The 25,138-nt window shown below is 37.2% G+C and overlaps 1 protein-coding gene across 1 annotated transcript; it reads left to right on the top strand.

Annotated features, from left to right (window-relative positions):
- Positions 1–16,973: 16,973 nt before the first annotated feature.
- On the top strand, positions 16,974–24,578 carry LOC126368022 (uncharacterized). Its single transcript, XM_050011868.1, has 2 exons — positions 16,974–17,059; positions 22,353–24,578. Exons 1-2 carry the CDS (start codon positions 17,043–17,045, stop codon positions 24,076–24,078), a joined length of 1,743 nt encoding a protein of 580 aa, XP_049867825.1. The 5' UTR covers positions 16,974–17,042; the 3' UTR covers positions 24,079–24,578.
- Positions 24,579–25,138: the final 560 nt, after the last annotated feature.

Genomic DNA, 25,138 nt, shown 5'->3' with positions numbered 1-25,138 from the left:
CTGTAATCTTTTCTTTTTAAATTAGCAGCCACTAACAGTCAGGTTGTCATGACATGCCTCCTCTAGTTTCCTCCATATGTCCCGATCTCTTGCTAATCTTCTTCAGAGCTTAGGAAAATCATTTTCCCACCTTTTAGTTAGTCTTCCTCGTTGTCTATTCCCTTCTCTGGGGTACATTTCTCTCTCCTTGTTCTCTAAATATTGAGTAAGTACTAATATTACTTAAAATCAAATATAATTTGGAGAGTGAACGCTCAATCTTACAAAAGCAAAAACTTTGCTACAGCCGTAATATACAGTCATAATTGCACAAACATAATTAAATATGACCTTTATTAAATTCAGGTCGACATGCATCACCGACAAGTTTTCAGCGGAGCGTTACGTTTTCATAAAACAATGGCTGCCACATTTAACAGCTCTCATGTATTGGCTTCGTGTTACATTCGACATTCAAATGTCATTTAACATATAACATTTGTGCAACTGAATGTTACATTCATTTTGAATGTCGCGTTGCGGGCGATACATTATATGGAGTTTTCCGTTCGGAATGATGATTCGCCAGTAGTTTAATGTACCGTGGTTGCGAGGGTATAGTCCTACCTACAGAGCATAAATAGGGGCTAATTTTACTACGGATAATAGGAAATAATATTTTGTATCCTTAAAACTTAAATATTCTTTTTCTCTTACGAAGCAGTTGATGGTTTGAGGATCAACAATCTTAAACAAGTTCAAACAAGGTTAGCTAAGTGATTTTTAAAAGTTTTCCTTATTATTTCCTTTCCGGGTCTGATTTATTTTTAGTAGTTCTTGTTTCTCAAGTATGTTTAACAAACTCCAACAATGTATAAATGTTCGTTCTTCATATCGTGTCGATGGCAAACTAAATTGTATCGGCCCAAAACTTGGCCGTTCGTTTGTTCAAAGCGCAAGAATTCTGGAACTATCACAGAATCAGTGCCCTTATTTGATGTTATGTATATTGCGTTTCCCGTACATTTACTAGAAACGTGACAGTAGGTCGCGATAATTATTCAATAAAAGCTATCATTTGTCACCCCTGTCCAAATGTCACCAAGCCGACATTGTGATGACTAATGCAACAATGTTCCACCCATTTGCGTCGAATTCTCTTATTAGGTACCTGCTTTTTACCTGTCGGCTAATCATTACTCACTCTATTGTGTCCACACTGCTTTGTTTGTGATCGCTGTTCTGAAATAATTTGTGATTCTGATTTCTGATTTCTGATTTCTGATTTAATTTCTGCTGTCGAGTCTGAAATCAACTCCGCTTTTGTCATTGCGTCATTATGTCAGAAGACTGTAAGTAATTAAAATTTTTTGTGACAATTTACTCTTTGGTAAAAATAGAACACGGGTATTGATTACTTGGCTTGATAATAACTGTCATCCACGTCAAAACAATATTAGGTTCTTTGTTAGGACAACTACCTATAAATAAAAATGAATGAAAATTAAACACGGTTTATTGATAAATAAGACTCCAAAATAAAATAAATTTCAAAACAAACCCGACTACAGTAAATCACGCTCTAAACAGCATGAAACAAGAAAATAGGTGTTTTTCGTATGTACAATCAAAGAGCAAAAGTTCAGTCAATGAGCCCAGCAAATTATTTGTAAACAGTGGTGAAATTACGAACCATTAGTTGTCATAATTATAAAATTTATGTTTTTGTACTTAGGTGTTTTTGGTCTATTACAGAAACGACATGTAACCTTAAGGAGGTCTTAAGTGTAACCAGTTAATTTATTACTTTGCAAGAAACTAATTGGACTTTTGCAGCTTATCGTACATATTTGAAATGTGCAAATTAAGTCCTTTCATTAAACCTAACACACTACGTATAATTAAAAATAAATATTTTTTGGTCATCAGTTTATGTCTCTTAGAAGGCGCCACATTGAATTTAGCGTAACGTCACATAGCCTATAACCACCGGACAATGAAGACGCTTCTAGTGACAGCTCATTTGTTTTTGACAGGTGGTTTAGAAGTAAGGTTGGAACAGATGTACATACAAACACACACATTTATAATACCTTTTTGCTTCGCCGCAGTCGGGTAAAAACACTTTTTTCATTACGGTTACACTAAAAGATACAAAAGGTTAACGCCAATTAGGTAAAGTTTAAATTGATGAAAAAGGTAAAAAGAAACGCGCTACACGTCCCACGACAGAGGAAATTAGAAATTCATTAAAAAAGTTTTGGACGATTTTGGTCACAACCCTTTTCGGGCGCACAATGGCAGGCAATCGGGTTAAAGTTTAAATAGCTCGCTTAGATTTCTCGGCGGCAAGCATTTTTGTGCCTTTGTATGGGTATATTGAGGCGACTTTTGAATTTTCCTCGCAGTGATAAAACGAGCGAACGATATTGGTATATCCTGGGGCTATGAAAGTCATATTATAACGACTTTAATATTAGTTTGGCGTAATAGTGGCCTAGTTTAGAACACAGGCAGTAGGTATTTGTTGAATACGAAAACCAGAAGTTCTTTTCGTCAATTCTTAGTAAAAACTTAAAAAAGGAATAGCATTTTACAAGCTGGATGATAAATCGTTAGGTAAGTATATTTTCTACTTACAAAAGGGCGAAAAGCAGCGTGGGTTTTTATTGATTTTTGAAATAAACAGGCTCTGAGAGCTGTTTCACAAAAAGTCCGTATCTTTCAACGGGCCTTCCTTTCACGACACTGAGTCGCTTCTCCCTTTTTGCGTCACCTTTTACCAGCGAACGAATACACCTTTTTTGTCTCTTTTTAATTTCCTTTATGAGCTCACAATTGCCTTCATAATGGTATCGTACCTTTCATTAAGACTCATTTGAGCCGCTGAATGGTGGTCTCGACTCATAATGGGTGGAAACGCTGGATGTTGTACCCTTTGTGTACACGATACAGCCCCACTAGCTGCTTTCATGGGTCATTCGTGCTCGTACACAGTTTCTATAGCGCTTTATTAATAGGCTCCCTCCTATAAATATTACGCAAGCCAGCATTTCCCTTTCATTCAGGTATTTACCGAATATTCTGTAGCCGCTTTAATTAAATTTCGTAACAAATCTAACAACTCTTGCTTCGCGTGCAAGTATATAACTTTTCGAAGGCGTATTCTAAAACGGGGAGGATGTTTGAAGTTATTTACTAATAACTTCAAACATCCTCGCCCACCTACTGGTGGGCGGACACGAAGCTTACCTGAGTGACAGACTAAGATGAATGTTCATCAAAAACGTAATGCGTAATGTCCCGCACCGTTATACTAATAAGGTATAATATTAAATTAAATGTTTTGGGTACCGCTCTTATTCCTCATGGCGATGTAATAGCGAAATAAAATTATACAGAATGACCACATACAGACGGACAAGCTCACCTTTTCGCAGGCATAAAAGTGTGTTTGGTAATTATTCCCCCAAAATAGCATCCATTTGCGGGGCCATTAGTACCCACTAATGTTTGCACCCACAAAGTTTGTGTCCCGTGAAAATAACAGATCCGTTATCGCACTAATAAAAGCGAAAAGTCTAACATTAGCTTGCGTAATCATAAAAACTTTGTTTTATAATGTTAATCATCGGCGAAGACGGCGCAGAAATAACTTTAAGTTCAACTGTTACAGGGTATTCAATAGAGAATAAACTTTTGTGAGTTTTGTTACCGAACTGTAATGTGAGTCTAGCTTGCGTAAGTAACTGTTACTGACTGCAATTTTCCGAAGTGTGGTAAGAATAACTTAGGATAACGTCAAACCTGGTAAGTATCAATAAGTCAAAGAGTAAGTTGCGTCGATAAATAATCCATTTATTCGTACATTCGTAGTCGAACAAAAAGGTAAAAAGGTGAAGTTTCTCGCTCGGCGGTAAAGTCTCTGTGTAACGCTTTCAGTCGGCCCCGAAGAAGCGGCAAAGATGAATGGCTTTCAATATGAAATTGAATTCCGCGGTTCATTGCTTTTCAATTTGTTGGAGGGAGCGCCGTTTACGACGGTATCTGAGGCACCTCGCACACAATACAACGTCGTTCGAACGGAACGAAACAAGCCCGCCACATCGAGTGTGGAGTCGACTTGAATCTGTCAATCACTGGCGTCTGCGCGAGGCGTTACTATTATAAAGTTTTATTTTTTTCACTTACCAGAGATTTCATCTTTGCAGATAGTCGTTAGGTCGAAATATAATACGTAAATCATATTCACCACAATGCTGTGGCATAGCTCCACTATTTGCCCTAGCAGCTCATTACTAGATAAAAACATAATTATCTGTATAAAAAATCTCTCTTTATTATTAATGACACATGACGTATTTAATTTACAATGTGCATTTATGAAAATATACAATTTTAAATAAAAGCCAAATAATACCTCTAGCCAAAATAATACGTCTACATTTACGCATCCAGTTGTCTTAGAAGCGAATAAGATTATTTATTTGTTATTCGCTTCAAAATAAAATACATGAAGCGTATGTCTTCAACGTATGAAATGCTTCACGCAGAGGTAACATTGAACTATTATGTATACTTATTTAAATCGTCCCATACTGTTGTATAGTCTGAAATATAATAGGGCAACACTGTGCCACCAATTAAAAAATAGATATTTTTGTCATGTAAAACTGAAGACAAGGCTTAGGCCTATTTTGATCGTGATTTTCGAATATTAAACTACGAAAGTCAGGGCTGTATGGTTCTCAGATCTTTGCCTGCCTTATATAAGGCGAATTTAAACAACAACTACAACGTTTTTCCCGCTATTTGAATTAGTAAATAACTCTAATATATTTTGGTTGTATTAATTAATTACACCAGATATAACACCTACTTACTTCGTTAATATTAAGTAGTAAGTATACACGTTACTGGGTATTTGAATAGCGCTATTCATGTTTTAGTCTGGAGTACTTAATGAATACTATGATTTTAATCTCCTTTTTTTTTTTCTTTTTTTTTTGACGTGACTTATTGTAGATTTGCCGCAGATGGCATTAACTACTTGGCCGGACGTTTAATCTCCTTTTGTTTTTCCAAATAACTTGCCGATAGCGACAGTATCTTAACTTTAAGGCTTACTTTTAATTAATTAAATCAACTCTTTTGTTTTCTAAAGAGGGTTTCACTTTCAGAATTAAATGACGCTAAAATATTGTTTGTGTAAATATCCAAACAAATAATATTAGGGGTTGTAAATCGCAATTCTTATTGCGCATTACCCGACTGGGGGATCAATTTCCCTAATTTTGTAGACGGGGAGACCCTTGCTTAACTGGGGCTGTGAGGCACACGCAAGTGTTCACATTGAACTAATTTTGAGAGTGAAACCGTTAAGCGTTTCATTATTCCAAACATCGCGGAGGGGCGCGCCGGTCGGCTATAATCGTTGAATGGTATTACCATTACTAGTGTCCGCGGAACGGTGCCAGCTGCTTCCTACAACTTTATTTCATCGAGGTCCCTCCAGTAAGAACTCGCATTACGACACACGCTGTGCTCTAAATCCAATCGAACGATATTGGCTGTGTACATGTGTGCCCTACATTCAGAGAGGTATTAGAGACACAAAGTATATTCATTATTATAAGTGTACGCGGTTATTATCACAATTAAAACACATAATAACGGGTTCTTACCGCGTTTAAAGCAGGGATATGCGACTCCCGGTATTTCGACACTGTTGCAAGTGCCATGATCACGGGATGACTGATGAGATTGGAGTGGAGTAGGTAGATCCATAATTTTCTACGGGTAGACATATCTGTCTACCCTCTTTCTTTGCCGCTTGTTTATGTATTTGATATCGGAATGTTCGGAACCATCTGAACTCGCACCAAACTCACTACGACAAACCGCACTCACTGTGTCCTCACGTTTTGTCACCACATTAGGCCGTTTTAAGCTTTTTACAACACTTACCCCTGGATTCCACATTTTCCTTACATTTTTTCTGAAATTTCCCTACTTTAAACGCGGTAAGAACCCGTTATTATGTGTTTTAACAAAGTATATTGTCATATTCCAACTAAAAAACTTTATGCAATACACGTGTGCATCTGAAAAGTGGGTCAGGCAGGTTAGTCATGTATTTTTTAACAAGTGATAAATATACTCCATATCCCTATCGGTAAATTGAGTGGAAGCTTTTTTTTTTTGACGTGACTTGTTGTAGATTTGCCGCAGATGGCATTAACTACTTGGCCGGACAAATGGGGAGCGCTGAAGGCTCTCACCCGGTACAACGTTTAAGACAACAGGCCTGAGGGTGCCCAGTTGGGCGCGAACCTCGGCTCAGGGCGTCGTCTGAGAGAATGAGGGAAATCGTCGACCACGCCGGCGGGGTCGGTATCGGGGTCCTGAAGTGTTTGGTGTCGCGAGCTGATTGGCTGCCTCTATGGCTAGAGTAATCGGGTGGTCGGGATCGTATATTACGTCCTTCGATCCCGAGCGTGTGTCAGGCAGTTGGACGTATACGGGCTATTTTTGTTATGATAATATACACGTATATCTGTACTAAAAAACCTATAAATATTTCAATGTTTTTCTATTCAGTTCACGCTAGCTTGTTTCTCAGTATCGTATGTTATTATATTCTTACATCATCCTTATAGTGCCACCACAAACGAGTATGTATTTTTGAAAAATCACATTCAAACTTGATTGTTTCAACAAAACTTAGTTCACTTTCAATTAGATTCAATTTGGGTAAAAATTGACACCACAAAAAACAAGCTTGTCAATAGACAATATTGGCAACTACTGGCAACGCAATATCGATTCGAGGTTTTATTAATAAAATTCCATTCGAAAGTGATTTGTCAAAAAGGCGATTGACGTGGTTTTCATTTCACTAGAACGCAATGATATTATAGCTGTGCCTATCTTGTTAGGATAGCCAGATTTACCTAGCTATCTCGAGTTCGCTGCACAGCATAGAATAGGTCAGTGTGAGTCATAATTCAGAAAGTTTGTATTGTTTGCACGCTCGCAACTAACGTGATATTGTAACGTTCCTTCGCTGTTATTGTGCACTGGCTTTGAGACGAAACCGCTGTTATGATAACGTGGCGACTGTGAAAGTTACAGAATATATTAGCCATATTATTATTAAAATGAGAGAGAAAGATAATGTAATGTATGTTTGACGAAAATATTATTATGTCACTGTGTGTGGTTCACCGGCTTACTTTTCAAATGGAGAACGTCGATTTGAACCCCGGTACCGAACTTGCACCAAGTTTTTAATTTATCTTAAGTGCAGGTTTTACTAACACAGTTATCTCGACCATTATAGACGGCGATACGGCCACCTATCACTAACAGAAAGTTCGGCGAGGTGTGGGTGGGTAGTTGATCTTGGGATGGATGTAGCTCTGACTACCCTAATTGGGATATAGTCGTGAGTATTAGTATGTGCATATTCGGAGACAATTATTGAGTTTGATGAGTTGTCTTTCTAGGCATGCCATAGAAGAGATCTAAAACAGAGGATTCACTAAGGAGTTAAATAAATAGGTACTAAAGTAACTTATTTATTATCAATTTTAGAATTACGTATCAGATGTTGATTTTGACTTCTGATTACGTGTGGCTCAGCTCACCGCATAATATGAATGAATGAAATTTTTACCTACTTATATGTTAATGGTAACGGGATCTATCTTCTTTATCCGCAGCGCCCCAGAGCTTACTCTTTCCCGTTTCATGTGAAAATGCAAACATACTTTAAATATCTTCTCTATTCTTCAATATTACTTAGCCTTAACATTTCACAGAAGCGTAGTTCTCACGAACAAACCTTTGCATCAGAAAGGTAGGTAATCTTTCAAAGAGAAAATTTATCTTTACATGGTTCAAATTGTCCGTGCTTGCAGCTTGTTTAGAGTTCCTCGCAAGCTTTATACTTATTTACGCAGTTTTGCTTATTATATGAAAGCTCAAAATGTACCCATTTTCTTGCTGTACATTCTAGGGATCGCCTGTAGTTGACTCTCTCTTCGTATTGACGGAATATTCGATTTGCCATCCGAGTGAAAGATTTCATAGACATGTCGGTGATATCCGAATGTAGGTACTTATAGTAAGAACGTCACACGGGGCGTACGTGCGTCATGTCAAAGGGGCTGTACCTATTGTGCCCTAAGACTTTCTAAGGATGTACAGGTATGTACGGTATCTTAATCAATAGTAAAAAAAAATGTTTTACAAATAACAATCGAATGTTTGTTAATCTTAGTTTTCCTTATTCTAAGGACAGTGAGGTCCTTTTGTATTTTTAAAAGAAAATAAATAATGGTACTTTATGACCTTTCAAGGTTAATTGACAGGGAAAACACTCTTTGAGTTTGAGAGCACTTAAGTACAAACGTCTTAAAGGCGATATAATTAACGCACATCACCTTTTTAAGGAGTCGAAAATGTTTTTATTTGCGAGAACATTGTGTTCTTTTTTGTAATGGAGAATTCGAGAATCTTCGAGAGCCGATTAAGATAAGTATTGTCGTGTTTGAAGAAGGTAGGTTTAAATTGACATCATGGAAGATAGAAAGAAAGAGGGGAAGGGGAAGTCCAAGAAGAGCTTATATAGAACAAATTAAACAGAAGGCGAACGTCGTGTCTTATAAAGAAATCAAAGAATTGGCATTGGATAGAAAAGAATGGAGAATGCTACATAGACAAGAGCGCGGCCCTTAAGTTCATCCATGGTGATATACTATAAAATTTAACTAGAAAGCAGGGTATTATACTCAAACTTATAATTCATCTATGGCTTGTGGCTCTAGGGATTATGGTGGTGAAGTTATTGTATCTAAAATACCCTAATTAAATAAAGCATAATCTTTATATTATGCTCGAAATTCAAAATCTTATTATTTGATGCAATTCAATTTGGGACGTAACAAAAAGGAGCTTTGTCTAAATTTAATTGGATGAAGTGCAGTGAAATTTTGAAGATAAGCGAATTGCGTCATGCATTAACGGGGTATTGTCTGTGTGGATTTGAGTCTGTGTCAATGTGCTAAATATGCTTTGGTTAGAGCCAAGGCTTCCCTTATGGTCGTACTTATATGAGATTGATGGTACACCTCGTTAGTTAGAAACCTCTTTGAAGCGTATGCATTATCTAAACGTAAATAAACATATATCATCTTTGACGCATGTGGCGGATAGCTTTTTAAATAGAATATGATATGAAAATACACAAAAACAAGAAAATATACAAAGATTTTCCAAGTACGTATTTACAAGAAAAAGAAAGTGTTAAACGATGACTCGTCAAGTATAAAAAAATAGCTAATTTTCGCATAAGTTCTCCAGTTACCTGAGAATTCCTTGGAGGTTATTTACTTCGAGACCAAATTGATGAGGTTTCGACGTCGCGGCTGGCTTGCTTTACGATTTGCAAGTCATCACTTACCGATTAGAGGCACCAGATTACATCGTATACACCCACCAATTATTTAGCCTTATACCTAAATAAACATAAGTACCCTGTGTTTAAATAATAATATAATCACTGAAAGGTGAAATAAATGGCTTCACGCGTTAACATGGCAGCATTATTAGATGGTAAACAGAATATCTGCAGAGTGAAACTACGTTTCTTTTTTTGACGTGACTTATTATTTTTGGTTGGCAGTAGTCTATGCCATCCGGGGAAAATTTGCAATGAGACATGTCAAGTAACAAATCCGGATGGAATTTCAATGCGCAAGTACCTGACAAAATGCTCAACTACCCTGAATCCTTCGTAAGCTGCGTTTTCGAAAATCTCCAAAAACGAATACAAACGTAGCATTAAGTACTTGTTATATGTAGCTATTTCCATAGACTAATCCCCACTCCAGCGACAGACATGCTATTTAGGTTAAAGTTTAATGTAACGCCCTGCAGAGGATTTCCTAGAAAATCCTGTCGAGCCTTGATTTCGGTTTGCGCTAGAATTCAGTTCATTTGCCTAAATTATTCAACGTGTTTGTGCTGTACGAGTGTTCATAGCGCTGAGGATTGATTAATAGCTGGGGACTTATGGATAGGCTGCTACTGCTACCTTATAACTTTATGCCTTCTTAGTTAGTGTTTTATTTTGAAGGTGGAAATCCTCCAAACAACGGGTTATGTTGACGTTTTATAACAGGATTAATATTTCTAGCAATATTATTAGAATGATTTATACATTTGAAAATATAGTTTTGAAAGGCAGATACACTTATCCTTTTTGAAACAAATTCTATTTTTACGTACTTACCTAAGTTAATAACTACTTTACGATTTTTGCAATTTCTTTTTCGCCTCCGCTTTCGAAGTAATGATACCCTTTCCCTTGTTCGACCGTAAATTACGAAACTTTGAGATGGCTAATTCACTTGTAATTTTTATTAGAAGAGTTCCGGATCCAGTGAATTATAGAGCGAGATTTCTAAACTGCAGTTGTTCGACACACTAAATGGGGGAGGTGCGACGGAATGGTAACTTGGTAAACTCTTCGCGACGAACTTAGAAGGCATTCATCTGAAACTTTGGCAGCACCTGAACGTGGACCTGACTCCAAACGCCAAGTACGGACTATAAGTAGCCCTTGCTAATTTATCGCTTGATAAGACATATAAGTTTGTCCAACTAGCATGTCAAAAGAAAACTCGAACAATGATGGTCTACAAACCAAACAGAACCCATCTTCAAAATCGAATATTTTCAAACGCAGGACTTGAGTTGGATTGAAATATTGAGAAGCTGGTTTTATCCGACGGCGCAACGGAAAGTTCCATACAAAAGGAATTACGAAAGTCTGCATACAAAAGGTGCAGAGTTACCAGTAATCTATTGGACGACCGGAAAGTTGTATTGCTGACAAAGGAACTAGAATACATGAAATGTATTTTTCGATTCGTGGAGTGGGGGAGCAAAGCCGATCAAAATTTTGGACGTCGGAGAGAGCGGATAAACCGCGCGGCTTTCTGTCTGACCTATTGCCGATGTAGATGCAAGAAATAAACAAATGAACAAGTATTTAATGTTTCATTCCCAATTATTATGTTGTATGGCCTCCACGATAGCTAAAAAACTATTTTGTCTGTGGTATTACCAATAAAAGATGGGGTAACAACCTAAGAGTAACGTTATTATAAAAAGTCAATATCGAAAAGTGGTTCTGAATTAACTTCTGAAATTGTATGCCCGAGTCAATATGTACTGAATCACTGAATGAAAGTTCGCCGAAGAACGGTGATTACTACAGATTACTAAAGTTGATAAAAGACAGTAGTAGACAATGTCGTTCAAGATACTATAGAGTATTCGAAGTGATATAAAACAATGACAAAAGCAATTTACACAAATTAACCTGATACAACCAACAATGGCAGTTAATTGAAAGAGAAACAAGAAATTGATACATTCGGTATCGACAACGCGATTCATGAAGGTAATACGGCTTCGATATCTATCGCAGTAATAGACAAGATATTAAATTTATTACCCGAGTCTCACCCAAAGGGTAAATTAAGGTGGAAAAGTGTACATCTACCGGCGAGTCAATTAGCATTGCAATCAAGATAGTCTGAGTAATCCTGTAAGCGAATTCCCTCGACGAAACCGCGTGTCGAAATCTTTGATTACTGCCGGCTTTATTTATAACCGCTCCAGCTTTGCCTTTTGATCTTATCGGTTTTTAACCTTAATCAAAACGGTGGGTATCTTTTATGTTTAAAAATGATATTTAATGTTATATTAGGACTGAAATATAAAAAATGATTGTATGAATACTTAGATGTTTAAAAAATTGATAGTAAATAAAATACAAAAATGACTTTAAAACGGCTACTGTGGACAAGTGGTTAGATTAGGTTGTGATCCGTAGATTGATTAGGACGACGCAGGCTGGTCACCTGATTGTCCCAAAGTAAGATGATCCATTCTTTGGAGGGTACAAGCTAAGCTATTTACTGAAGTCACGTAGTATATGTAGTCGTTACATGAGTTATGTCAGAGATCTTTAGCACCTCCATAATAACCCTGTGACACAGGTGAAAATAAAATGTAGAAATGAAAAAATACTTTTTACTTTTATAACACTAACTATTATCCTGTGTGAAGAAAAAAAAAACTGTGTGTCTAGTGTGTCTAATGATACCATAAAATTATAAAATAAATATTGTCAATGTTCAAACACGACGAAAATAAAAATTATCACGTCGTTATCCACGTTTCGTCTATTACGTGTTCTTTATGTTAGAATTATCTTCCCATTACATAAAAAATGCGCTATTTAGACGTACATGTTCCGCCCTTTTTATGTATTGTCCTGACACCCTAATGGCACGTTTATGAATTATGTCAAGTACGTAAACGCTTCGGAATAGGTACTTTAAAGTTAACGAAAAAGGATAAATGATTAGGTTGATTAGGTGGTTACTTAATTTTGGTACATACATATATACGTAAACTCACGCCTATTTCCCACCGGGGTAAGCAGAGACTATAGAATTCCATTTGCTTCGATCCTGACACACTTCTCTTGCTTCCTCCACATTCAACAATCGCTTCATACACGCACGCCGGTTTAATTTTGGTAAGTAGCGCATTTTTGTAAGGAAAAAAACAAATTAGTGGAAACTGAACTTAAGATAGATTAATAACTCATTAGCGTAAGTCCAGTACCGGGGTTCGGACCAGCAGCGCTTCCCGTTTGAGAAGCAATCCGATGTACCACAGGACCACAGTGACTTTCATATTGTATATTTTAAAATTGATGAATCTTATCATAAGGCACGGCTTAGCTTCATTTGCATAACAAATAACTTCCTACCGAGTATATTGCTATCTTAAATATATAGATTGCATCCCGGAGGGACACACGAGCACATATATTAAAATACTTTCCGTATGAGCTTCTCTCGCCGAATGAATTAATTTGTTTGCTCTCGGGTTTGAGGAAATATTGACTGGCGCCAATTGACGGAACCGTTCCGTCACTTTATTAACAATTTTATATTTACATCGTAAGTGAAATATTTTATTTTCGTGATTGGTAACACTGTTATGATTTTGTAGTTAAATAAGAAGTATAAGGGTGTTTTTATTTTGGTATGATGTTTTTATTCGGTTCCGTCAGTAGCTAGTTATGTGCCCCATACAAGGTAGAGGACCTAACATTGTTGTCTCCTCTTAATGCGTAGACTGTTGTCAGCACTTTGTCATATCTTAAGAATTTAATACAATAACAAAAACAGGATGTGCAACTCAGTAACGGTTGATGTTCTGGGAACGAACCGCCTACGCAATACGAGGCTACCTTTTTAATTAAGTTAGTAATAAGTTCAGATTCTATTGTAGAGCTCCGTCGATCAGACGTATAGGTTAAGTTTAGTTTTTTAAAAAAGCTCGACGACTACCACGACATTTGACTGGCGCAGTCGGGTTGGATTCTGTCAATAGGCTTGACACAAAGAATTCCAAACTCAGTTCAACGTGTAAGGTAAACGCTCCTATTACCGCCAGGTTAAGCTATGCTCTGATTACCACTCAGAAATTAAGTACTTCTGTATTTGCTAGTGCAGCTTATTTATGTTATTTGTATTGTTATGACTGTCTTCTGCTAAATACATCAAGAATTTTTAATTTTGAGTGAATATTTTGGATAAAAAATAATTTTATGTCCGAAAACTCACTTTCCTCTATTACCGCCACATAAATTGCGGTTTCTTTCTATTACCGCCTTTGCTGCATCGAATACCGCCAACGAGATATCTAACCAACTATTCAGGTACAATAAAATACTTTATTTAAAAAAAAGTTGTTTTTACCACTGTTAATGTAGTTAATAGATACATAAATTGGGAAGGCACTGTCTCTCAAAATACAGGTTCACCTAGTTTGAAAGACAGCGTTCCAACAAAAACTGTAAACAAACTGTTTTCAATAATCAATCATCATCAACAGCCGTATGACGCCCACTGTTAGGCATAGGCCTCCCCCAAGGATCTCCACAACGATCGGTCCTGCGCTGCCCGCATCCAGCGGCTTCCCGCCACCTTCACCAGATCGTCGGTCCACCTTGTAGCGGGCCTACCCACTGAGCGTCGTCCGACACGTGGTCGCCACTCCAGAACCTTTCCGCTCCAGCGGCCATCGGTTCTCCTCGCTATGTGTCCTGCCCACTGCCACTTCAGTTTTGCAATTCTCCGAGCTATGTCGGTGACTTTAGTTCTCCTGCGGATCTCCTCATTTCTGATTCGATTAAGCAGGGAAATACCGAGCATAGCTCTCTCCATTGCCCGCTGAGCGACACCGAGCCTCCTCACGAGACCCATAGTAAGCGGCCACGTCTCACTGCCGTAGGTCATCACTGGCAACACGCGCTGGTCAAAGACTTTCGTCTTGAGACACTGGTATTTTGGACGAGAAGATATTCCGCAGCTTCCCGAACGCTGCCCATCCGAGTTTGATCCGACGAGAGATCTCTTTCTCGAAGTTGGACTTACCTAACTGGATTATTTGTCCTAGGTAAATGTACTGGTCTACAACTTCGAGTGTAACGTTCCCAATCTGAACTGGAGTGGGTGCGATACGGTTGTTGGACATAATTTTTGTCTTTGCCATGTTCATGCTAAGACCCACTCGTTGGGATGCGTTACTGAGATGCTCGAGCATGGTGTTCAGTTCTTCCAGGGTCTCAGCCATTAGGACTATATCATCGGCAAATCGAAGGTGCGTCAGGTACTCACCGTTGATGTTGATGCCAAATCCTTTCCAGTCCAGAAGCTTAAAAATATCCTCCAATGCAGCAGTGAACAGTTTCGGAGAGATGACATCTCCCTGTCTCACTCCTCGCTGCAGTTGGATCGGATTATAGCTCTGGTTCTGTACTCGAACTGACATAGTGGCATTTTGGTAGAGGTCCCTTAGCTTTTCGATGTACCTATGGTCCACTTGGCACCTCTGAAGAGACTGCAACACCGCTCAGGTCTCGATCGAATCAAAGGCTTTCTCATAGTCCACAAACGCCAAGCAAAGTGGCAGATTATACTCTTCGGTCTTCTGTATAACCTGCCGCAGCGTATGGATGTGGTCTATGGTGCCTTTTCGGAAACCGGCTTGTTCGGGAGGCTGGAAGTCGTCAAATCTGCAAGCGAGACGATTCGTAATGACCCTCGAAAACAACTTGTAGACATACATGGCTCAGAAGCGAGACAGGTCTGTAGTTCTTCAGTAGGGCTTTATCACCTTTCTTGAAGAACAGGACCACCTCGCTTCCGCTCTATACCCTCTGCGTTTTGCCCTGAAATATGACGGAATTGAATAGCCTCTGGAGGGCTTTGAGTATTGGCGTTCCGCCCGCTCTCAGAAGTTCTGCTGTGATTCTGTCATCTCCTGCCGCTTTGTTGTTTTTGAGCTGTTTGAGGGCCATCCTAATCTCGTACAGGCTGACGTCCGGGATATCTTCAGTGTAGTGTCGGGTAAGCTTGGCTCGAGGATCTCGAGCCATGCTTTCGCCTGATGTTTTCGTGGAATATAGCTGTCTATAGAAACTCCCAATCTCCCTCAGGATTTCGGGAGTCGACGAAATGATTCTGTATGAGGAGTTTTCAATAAACTTTATTATTATTGTTTTTTTTATTAAATGAATTGTGACATAAACTACAGAAAAATCTTTTGGTTTCATAGATTTATATACATAATTGACGTCTGTCTCTGTCCATCCGTCTGTCTCTGTCCATCCGTCTGTCTCTGTCCGTCCGTCTGTCCATCCGTCTGTCTCTGTCTATCCGTCTGTCTCTGCCGGTTCGTCTGTCCATCCGTCCGTCTGTCTCTGTCCATCCGTCTGTCTCTGTCTGTCTCTGTCTGTCCGTCTGTCTCTGTCCGTCCGTCTATCTCTGCCTGTCCTTTTGTCTCTGTCTGTTCTTCTGTCTCTGTCCGTCCGTCTGTCCCTGTCCGTCCGTCTGTCTCTATCTGTCCGTCCGTTTCGGTCTGTCCGTCCGTCTGTCTCTATCTGTCCGTCCGTTTCGGTCTGTCCGTCCGTCTCTGTCAGTCCGAAGAATAATGCATCACCCTGTCTATAAATCATAAGAGGGAATCTATGGTGGCGGTAATAGAAACATGTATGTAATTTCTGTGTTTCAATTTCCGCCACATAAAAATTAGCCTTAAGAAAACAAATAAATATTCAAAATGAGAGCTACGTATGTAATAACCAGTTTCAAAGCATATTTTAATAAATATATAAAGTATTTAAATTAGAAATTCATAATTACTTCAATTACTTGTTCATACATTTCTTAAAAAAATACATTAACTTATATGCAGCACAGGATACTTGAATTCCACCAAATGTGTGGCGTTAATAGATTTTAATATAGTTCATGAACCATACTATGAAATAAGATGATAACATTATGAATGATTGGGCATGTTACCTTAAATAACTAAAAAATACAAATATCATACAAATATCGATCGCCGCCATAGGTGGCGGTAATAGTAACCAAACTGCAAATGTATGCTTCTATCACCGCCACATTTTAAAACTCAAATTAATCATTTAAAACTAACACAAATATCAAATATAGCATGCTTTCTCAGTTCTTAAACGTATTAACAAGTAGTTATAATTACTAAAATGAAGAAAAATATGTTTCATCGGACACAAAACCTTAAGAAAAAAATGTTGTATGCTTATGCATTTCAGTAGTGGCTTGTATGGAGCGCGTTGCTTGCGCGGACACTGCACACTTACAGACCAATCAGAAATTAGACTGTTGTTGCCCACGCTCAGGGGTATGTTCGTTTCATGGTCAATTAATACATGTATCTTTTGACATTTGAATCAATTTTCTATCTCGGACACAATTCAAAATATCCGCAATTTAAAAAAGGTGGCGGTAAACGATGTCGATTTTTGGGTGGCGTTAATAGGAGCGTTTACCTTACAGGCCGACGGAATCCAGCGAACCTATAAATTTGTCAACGCTCGCATGTTAGTCGTCGCAGCGCCGCCGCAGCTTTAAAGAGGAGGAATGGGTGCAGCCGGACGGTGAGTAAACCTTTTCGCTTTCCTGTGTTGTCCCTTCTATTCCTTGTGGCTGTAACATATTTTCGGTCAAAATCGCCGAATCTTATCTGATTATTGCAATCAATTAATTTTAAGTTCTGATTATCGCAATCAACATATTTTCGGTCAAAATCGCCGAATCTTATCTGATTATTGCAATCAATTAATTTTAAGTTCTGATTATCGCAATCAACATATTTTCGGTCAAAATCGCCGAATCTTATCTGATTATTGCAATCAATTAATTTTAAGTTCTGATTATCGCAATCAATTATTTTCGGTCAAAATCGCCGAATCTTACCTGATTATCGCAATCAATTATTGCCTGATTATTGAAATCAACATTTTATAATTATTGAAAATCATTTTTATAATACCCTGTGTATTTTACATTGTGTTTTATTGTGTATTATTTTTATATTGTGTGTTTTGTGTAAAAAAAAATTAAAAATGGAACAAATCCAATTGATACCCAAGGAAATGCTTTGCCTCATCCCACGATTTGAAGGAGAGGGAAGTTTATAAAAAAATGCGAATATGTATTAAGAAGTTTCAATAGGCCTAACAATTTGCCTCAGGATCTATACAATTTTCACTCAATATCTAGCAAGCTGTCTGGAAAAGCCGCGTCCCTTCTGAGCGAACGCGATGATATTAATACATGGACAGAATTAAAAGAATTACTTATCCAACATTTTGGAGACCCGCGTTCAGAAGAATGCATAGCAATCGAACTGGAGCAACTAAAAATTAAAAGTGGAGAATCTTTCTCAGAATTTTGCAATAGAATACAATCCGTGCGTAGTGCACTTATTGCTAAAGTAAATTTATTAACCGACGAAGGCATTAAAGCAGCCAAATACATCATATATAATAACTTGTCATTAAATGTCTTTTTATATAATTTGCCTGAAGAACTTATACGTATCGTTAGGCTTAAAAATTGCACAATTTTGGAAAACGCCTTGAGTATTGTCATGGAAGAAGAAAATTTCATGAGACAATACAATGCAAAAAATAATAAAAGTAAACCATCACTTAATAACCAAAATAATCAAAACTTCCGCCCAATTCAAAATGTTCAAAATATTCCCACGCAAAACTTTAAATTTGGAATACCCCAAAATAACCAAATGCAACGAAAATTCAATGCCCCAATTGCACAAAGTACAGGATTTAAAATTCCTAAACAAAATCATCAACAAGGTTTTAGATTTGGTATACCCAACCAACAAGGGTTTAGATATGGCACACCAAATCAACAAAATTTTAAATTCGGAATCCCACAAGGATACCGTCATCAACCAATGATGCCCAACCAAAACCAGTTTCGATTTGGCGTACCAAACCAACAAATGAAACCAATCGCAAACCAATCCACTGATGTATCAATGCGCACAGCGCCACCTCTTAGGCAAAACATGCTTAACGTCCCGCAAGATAGCGAAGAGCTCTACTGTGAAAATGAAGAGCAAGAAAACTACACAAATTACGTAGATGAAACCATCCCTTTGGACTACGAATATAATGAAGAATTTTCATGTGACAACAATTTTGATTCGGAAGAAAATTTTTGTCAACCTGGCTCGATCCAGAAAACGAAGAGTTAATAGAGTTGAACTGTGATAACGCTCATAAGTTACCTCATATAACTGTCCCGGAGATAAATTCGCGATTCCTAATAGATACAGGAAGTACAAGATCTTTTATTAGCCCCAAAATAGTAAATAAATATTTTTCAAATTATGTGTATTACGAACCTTTTGAAGTAGTCAGCACACACGGTCGTAGCAAACATGATGCAGTAATTTGCATCCCATCCCTAAAAACCTTTAAAAACAAATATAATCATAAATTTTATGTTTATGAAGTGGACAAACGATATGACGGACTTATCGGAGTAGATTTATTAAAACTATTAAATGCAAAAATTGACATGGAAAACCAATTCCTAATTACAGATACCACTAAAATCCCTATAATATACATTCCACCGTTTGATATTATATTAGAACCAAGATCGGAAACAAGAGTGAAGATACCTACCGATACTAGAAACGGTGAAGCGATTGTAAACTTTATAGACTTTGGCTCAGGTGTGAGAATGCCCAGCGCTATGGTTAAGTGTAATAATCACTTCGCCTACACAGTAATCCAAAACGCTTCTACTGACAAAGTAGCGATAACATTTACATTACCATTACAAACCGAATCAATTCCAATTAATGAATGTAACATCAACAAATTGTCGGACATCAGTCACCAAACAATTGACCAAGTGTTAATTGACAATCTTAACAAACTTCGATTAGATCACACAAATAAAGAGGAACGTGACGCTATCTCTAAACTATGTTACCAATACCGTGACATCTTTTATTCCGAGCACTTACCTTTATCATTCACAAATCAAGTAAAACATAAAATTAGAACCCAAAATGAAAACCCAATTTATATAAAACCATATCGTCACTCACATACTGAAAATAATGAAATAGAAAACCAAGTAACCAAATTGATAAAAGATGATATAATTCGAAAATCACACTCACCTTGGAGTGCACCCGTACATCTGGTACCTAAAAAAATGGATGCTTCGGGAGAACAAAAATTCCGCATGGTAATCGATTATAGAAGACTCAATGAGATTACCACCGATGACAAGTATCCACTACCAAATATCACCGACCTTTTCGACAAATTAGGAAGAGCCACATATTTTAGCACCATAGATTTAGCAAGTGGTTATCACCAGATTGAAGTTGATAAACCGGATCAACAAAAAACAGCTTTTACCACATCGTCTGGACATTATGAATTTCAACGAATGCCCTTTGGCCTGAAAACAGCCCCTGCAACCTTTCAAAGAACTATGGACAATGTATTACAAGGACTTCAAGGAATCCATTGTCTAGTGTATTTAGATGACATCATAGTATACTCAAGTAGTTTGCAAGAACATATCAATAGTTTACGAAAAGTTTTCGACAGACTGAGAGATACAAATTTAAAAGCAACCTTAGACAAATGCGAATTTTTTAAAAAAGAAGTGCTATATTTAGGACATCAAATTACGAAAAACGGATTAAAACCAAATGATGACAAAATTCAAGCCGTAATGAATTTTCCCATCCCTAAAACAGCAACCGAAATCAAAAGCTTTCTTGGACTTGTAGGTTACTACAGAAAATTTATTAAAGACTTCTCCAAAATAACTCAACCAATGACAAAATGTTTAAAAAAAGGGAAAAAGATTGTCTTAAACAATGAATATATAACTGCTTTCGAAAAATGTAAAGAATTATTAATTAACGCACCTCTTTTGCAATTTCCCGACTTCTCAAAACCGTTTATATTAACAACGGACGCCTCGAATGTTGCTCTCGGAGCCGTCCTATCACAAGGTCCAATTGGAAACGAAAAGCCAGTAGCGTATGCCAGCCGTACATTAAACGCAGCCGAAACACGCTACAGTACAATAGAAAAAGAGCTTTTAGGAATAGTATGGGCAGTTAAACACTTTCGTCCATACTTATATGGTAAAAAGTTTACCATTTATACCGACCATCGTCCTTTAGCCTGGTTAAACTCAATAAAGGAACCTAACAGTAAACTAACACGTTGGAAATTATGTTTAGCGGCATATAATTTTGACATAATATATAAAAAGGGAAAACAAAACAGTAACGCAGATGCTCTATCGCGTATAAAATTAAATGCTCTAGATGATGATATCTCTATGAAAGTGAACCTGGACAAAAGGGAACAAAAACAGCGAAATAATGAAGACACGCCTATAGTGATATCTGACTCAGAGGAAACCGCAAGTATTCCTTCAATCGGAAGATATGAGCTTGAATCGGAGTTTCCAATAATATCTCCATCTGAAAGCACTGTAACAGCTAACTCTAGCTTAGAAACAGCTCATTCCGCCCGCGATATTGATACTGAAGGTATACCTATTTTACAAGAAGCTATAGATACGAAACCAAATCAATTATTAATATATACCTGGAACAGACAACAAACTTGTGTCAAAGATCTTTCCCGTGACAAACAAAACGTGTTGGAAGTACATTTGCCCACGGACAATTTTGGCTTAATTAAAAAATTCTTATTAGAATATATTAACCCAAAAAAGAAATATTACATCTATTTTGAAAATAACGCCCTTCGAGCACAATTCATTAAAGCAGTTATACAACTATTTCGGAAAGGAACAGTAAAATTCTATGAATGTATAAAAAGAGTGGTTTACATAGAGAATGAAAATGAACAACGCGAAATTGTGATAAGATATCATAATGGAAAAACCTGTCATAGAGGAATTAGAGAAACCATAATGAAATTAAAACGTAATTACTATTGGCCAAACATGGAAGTAACTGTCTCTAGTATAATCAACGCCTGCGAAATCTGTAAAAAAACAAAGTATGACAGAAAACCTTTTAAACCTGAACTCCAATTAACGCAGACTCAAAACAAACCTTTCGAGGAATTGTTCATTGACATTTTCACAATTGAAGGAAAAACCTTTTTGACAATTATCGATGCATTTAGTAAATTAGGACAAGCTCTTGAAATCTCAAGTAAATCCACTCCAGAAGTAGCACGAGCCCTAATTAAATATTTCTCCGTTTATGGTGTTCCAAATAAAATCAGTTCAGATCCAGGTACAGAATTTAATAATATCCTTCTCAAGGAAACGTTACAGTTTTACAAAATTGAACTTCATATAGGAACCCCACACAATCCTAACTCTATGGGTCTTATAGAGCGATTCCACTCTACAATCTTAGAGATATATCGAATCGCTAAGTATGAACATAAGATAACGGACGCCGCATCTGTTATGACATACGCCGTGATGTCATATAATCAAAGTATACATTCAACTACTGGTCTAACACCATTTGAAGTAGTATTCGGACATACTTCCGCATCCAGTACATTCAATGTAGATTTCTGTAAAGAATACACACAAAAATTAGTTAGAGACCATGTCAAAAGAACTAAATACCTTTATAAATTCTTAACCGATAAAATCATTCATGGCAAAAAGAAAATTCAAACTAAACATGGAGGCGAAAAAGAGTTCCCCTTAGAAGAAGGAGATGAAATCTTCATAAAAGGAACCAATACCAGAAGAAGTAAAGATAAAAATAGATATCAAAAAGCAAAAATTACAGGTGAAATTAGTAGAAATGTAGTACCCGTTAGTACCCAAGGTCGTGATACTACAGTTCCAGTTAAAGATATTAGACGTCCTCCACAGGTTCGTAGCCCTACTGCTGGCCCAAGCCATCGTGATCCAGGGCCTGCAACTCCAGAAGATTAAAAAGAATCCTGGTATACTCCCTATCAAGCAAGGACAAGCGGCCATCAGCCACAACAAATGGACCATCTTAAAGGTTTTAAATCTAAATTTAATACATCAAGATTTGGAATTTAATATAAATCGTTATGCCAATTTGAATCGACATGTTGCTCTACACTTCTCTAATCAAAACTTAAGTCATGAAGTATCTAATATAAAAACTCAAACCGATCATATAATGAATTGCACCATTGAAAAATTTAAACAAATCGTTCCAATTAAACGTATTAAACGAGGAATCATAAACCCTCTAGGATCATTAGTTAAAATGCTAACAGGTAATCTGGATAATGATGACGCCGTAAAATATGATAAATGGATTAGTGATATCCAAAATAACCAGGGTGTGTTAAACAAAAGGGTCACCCTAATTGCCGAAACAGTAAAATCACTTGTAAACGTTTCAATTTCTGCAAATAATGCTGTAATTCAAATAGATAAGATCCTCTGGGAAATCCGTAAACAATTTAATGACACAAAAAAGGCTTTCACCGATACGAAATTAATTAATGCTTATAACTTGTTTCTACACAATTTTCAGATGCTCTATATCACAATAGATGAGGTTGAAAATGCTATTGCATTCAGTAAATTAAGAACTCTACATCAATCATTGATAGAGACTGAGGAATTGTTGGAAATATTAATTAAAGTTTCGAAATCAAATAAATTAATGTATGAAGTTAACTTAGAGAATTTATCTAAATTAGAACAGTGTATAGAAATTAAGGCTTATTCAAAGCAAAATCAGATAACATTCGTATTGGAAGTGCCACTTGTCGACCGAGATATGTATACGTACTACAAAGTAATTCCCTTACCTGTTACCAATTCCTTTAATCAAACTGTTTTTATAATTCCTAAAAATCCCTACCTATTAGCGAAAGGGTTGAAAACTGTGTCGCTCTCTACACCCTGCAAGGAGATCGACAAAGAAATGTTCCTGTGCAACAAGGATGTACTGCAGTCCACAATCAAGGACTCTTGTATCGACGCCTTGATGAAGCTCTCCACCAACATCAGCTCCTGTACCCCTGTTGTAGCAAAAACGGGAAAACCTAAAATAGAACCAATTGAGGATAATCAATGGATTCTCTACAGTAAAACTACAATTTTGTTAACGAAAATGTGTAATTCAGAAGAAACAATAGAAAGATTATGTGGTACATATATACTTATCCTGGATGATGAATGCAGAGCTAAGATTAACAACATAGTCCTGCAGCCACTTGAAACCTTAGGCGATCCAGTGCATTTCAGCAAGCTGCCAATCGTCGAATTTCCAGAGATACCAGTTCCTGCCCCTTTACCTGAAAGAAAAACTTATAACTTGGACGAAACAGAGTTATCAAAGTTGGAACATTTTGCCAGTAAATATGATGAAACTGGGAACATTCGTGAAAGTGCTATAAACACACATAGTATAAGTGTAGGAACTATAATCATTTATGTAACCATAGTTATAATCTTTTTCATTTATATACTCTATAAAATTAAAATTATATACTTACGGTATCGCAGCCCTCAGTCGGGTAATCAACCCTCCGATGGCTTCGATCTTAACGGGGGAGGAGTTATGTGCCCCATACAAGGTAGAGGACCTAACATTGTTGTCTCCTCTTAATGCGTAGACTGTTGTCAGCACTTTGTCATATCTTAAGAATTTAATACAATAACAAAAACAGGATGTGCAACTCAGTAACGGTTGATGTTCTGGGAACGAACCGCCTACGCAATACGAGGCTACCTTTTTAATTAAGTTAGTAATAAGTTCAGATTCTATTGTAGAGCTCCGTCGATCAGACGTATAGGTTAAGTTTAGTTTTTTAAAAAAGCTCGACGACTACCACGACATTTGACTAGCTTAATAATAATTATAATAAATAGTCGTAAAATTTTATTTCTATTTACGAAATAAGAAATGATGTTTCACCAACACGTTATCGTTCAGCGTAATAAACACTAGTTATCAGAACGCTACAGCCGTATGTTCTCCGAGATAAGCTGAAAGCTTGCAATTTCTTGCCGACACCAGTTTGCCGGTCCCTGAGATTGTTAATAAAACTTATAAGTAACTCCAGGTAAATAACTTCCCGACAACTATGTAATAAGTTATTCCTAGCCTGATAAAAAATAATTTATTGGTTGAACTGGTTTCTTATTAAAGTTTATCAAGTCACAATTTTATTTTTTTCTAGATCCAAGTAGAATGGTTGTGCATTACGGATAGTGATCATGAGTAAGGTAATAATATGACCTAATTTTATATTTATTCCGTTATTATTGAGTGAGAAAGTAAATACTACAGTAAATCGATATGTTTAATAAAATGACTCGTAGTACTTAATACTCAAGAAAGCTTTACCTGTAATAAATTCTCAATAATATCCGTTATCAACAGCGAGTGCAGGCAGCCCACTGAACGTGTGGCAAATGTTGTTCTAGCGCGCGGAGATTATTGGCTGAATATAACTTGTGAGGGCAGTTTGTTTATTTTCTTTCTTAGAAAGGCTTCAGCTTATCGCCAACGGGCAGGCGGGTTCATATGAACCGAACACGAGGCTAAAATCTATTATAGGACCGAGCTTTAGGCTCCAATAAATCTGACAACTCGCAGGCCACCGAGCTTAGCGTCCGACCCTTCTTCAAATCTTTCGAGCTCCGCTATCATTTTAAATGGGGAC

This window comes from Pectinophora gossypiella, chromosome 7 (genome assembly GCF_024362695.1).
Source record: "Pectinophora gossypiella chromosome 7, ilPecGoss1.1, whole genome shotgun sequence".
Classification (NCBI taxonomy): domain Eukaryota; kingdom Metazoa; phylum Arthropoda; class Insecta; order Lepidoptera; family Gelechiidae; genus Pectinophora; species Pectinophora gossypiella.
Note: the sequence above shows the minus strand (reverse complement) of the source record. Positions and strands in the feature narration are given on the sequence as shown.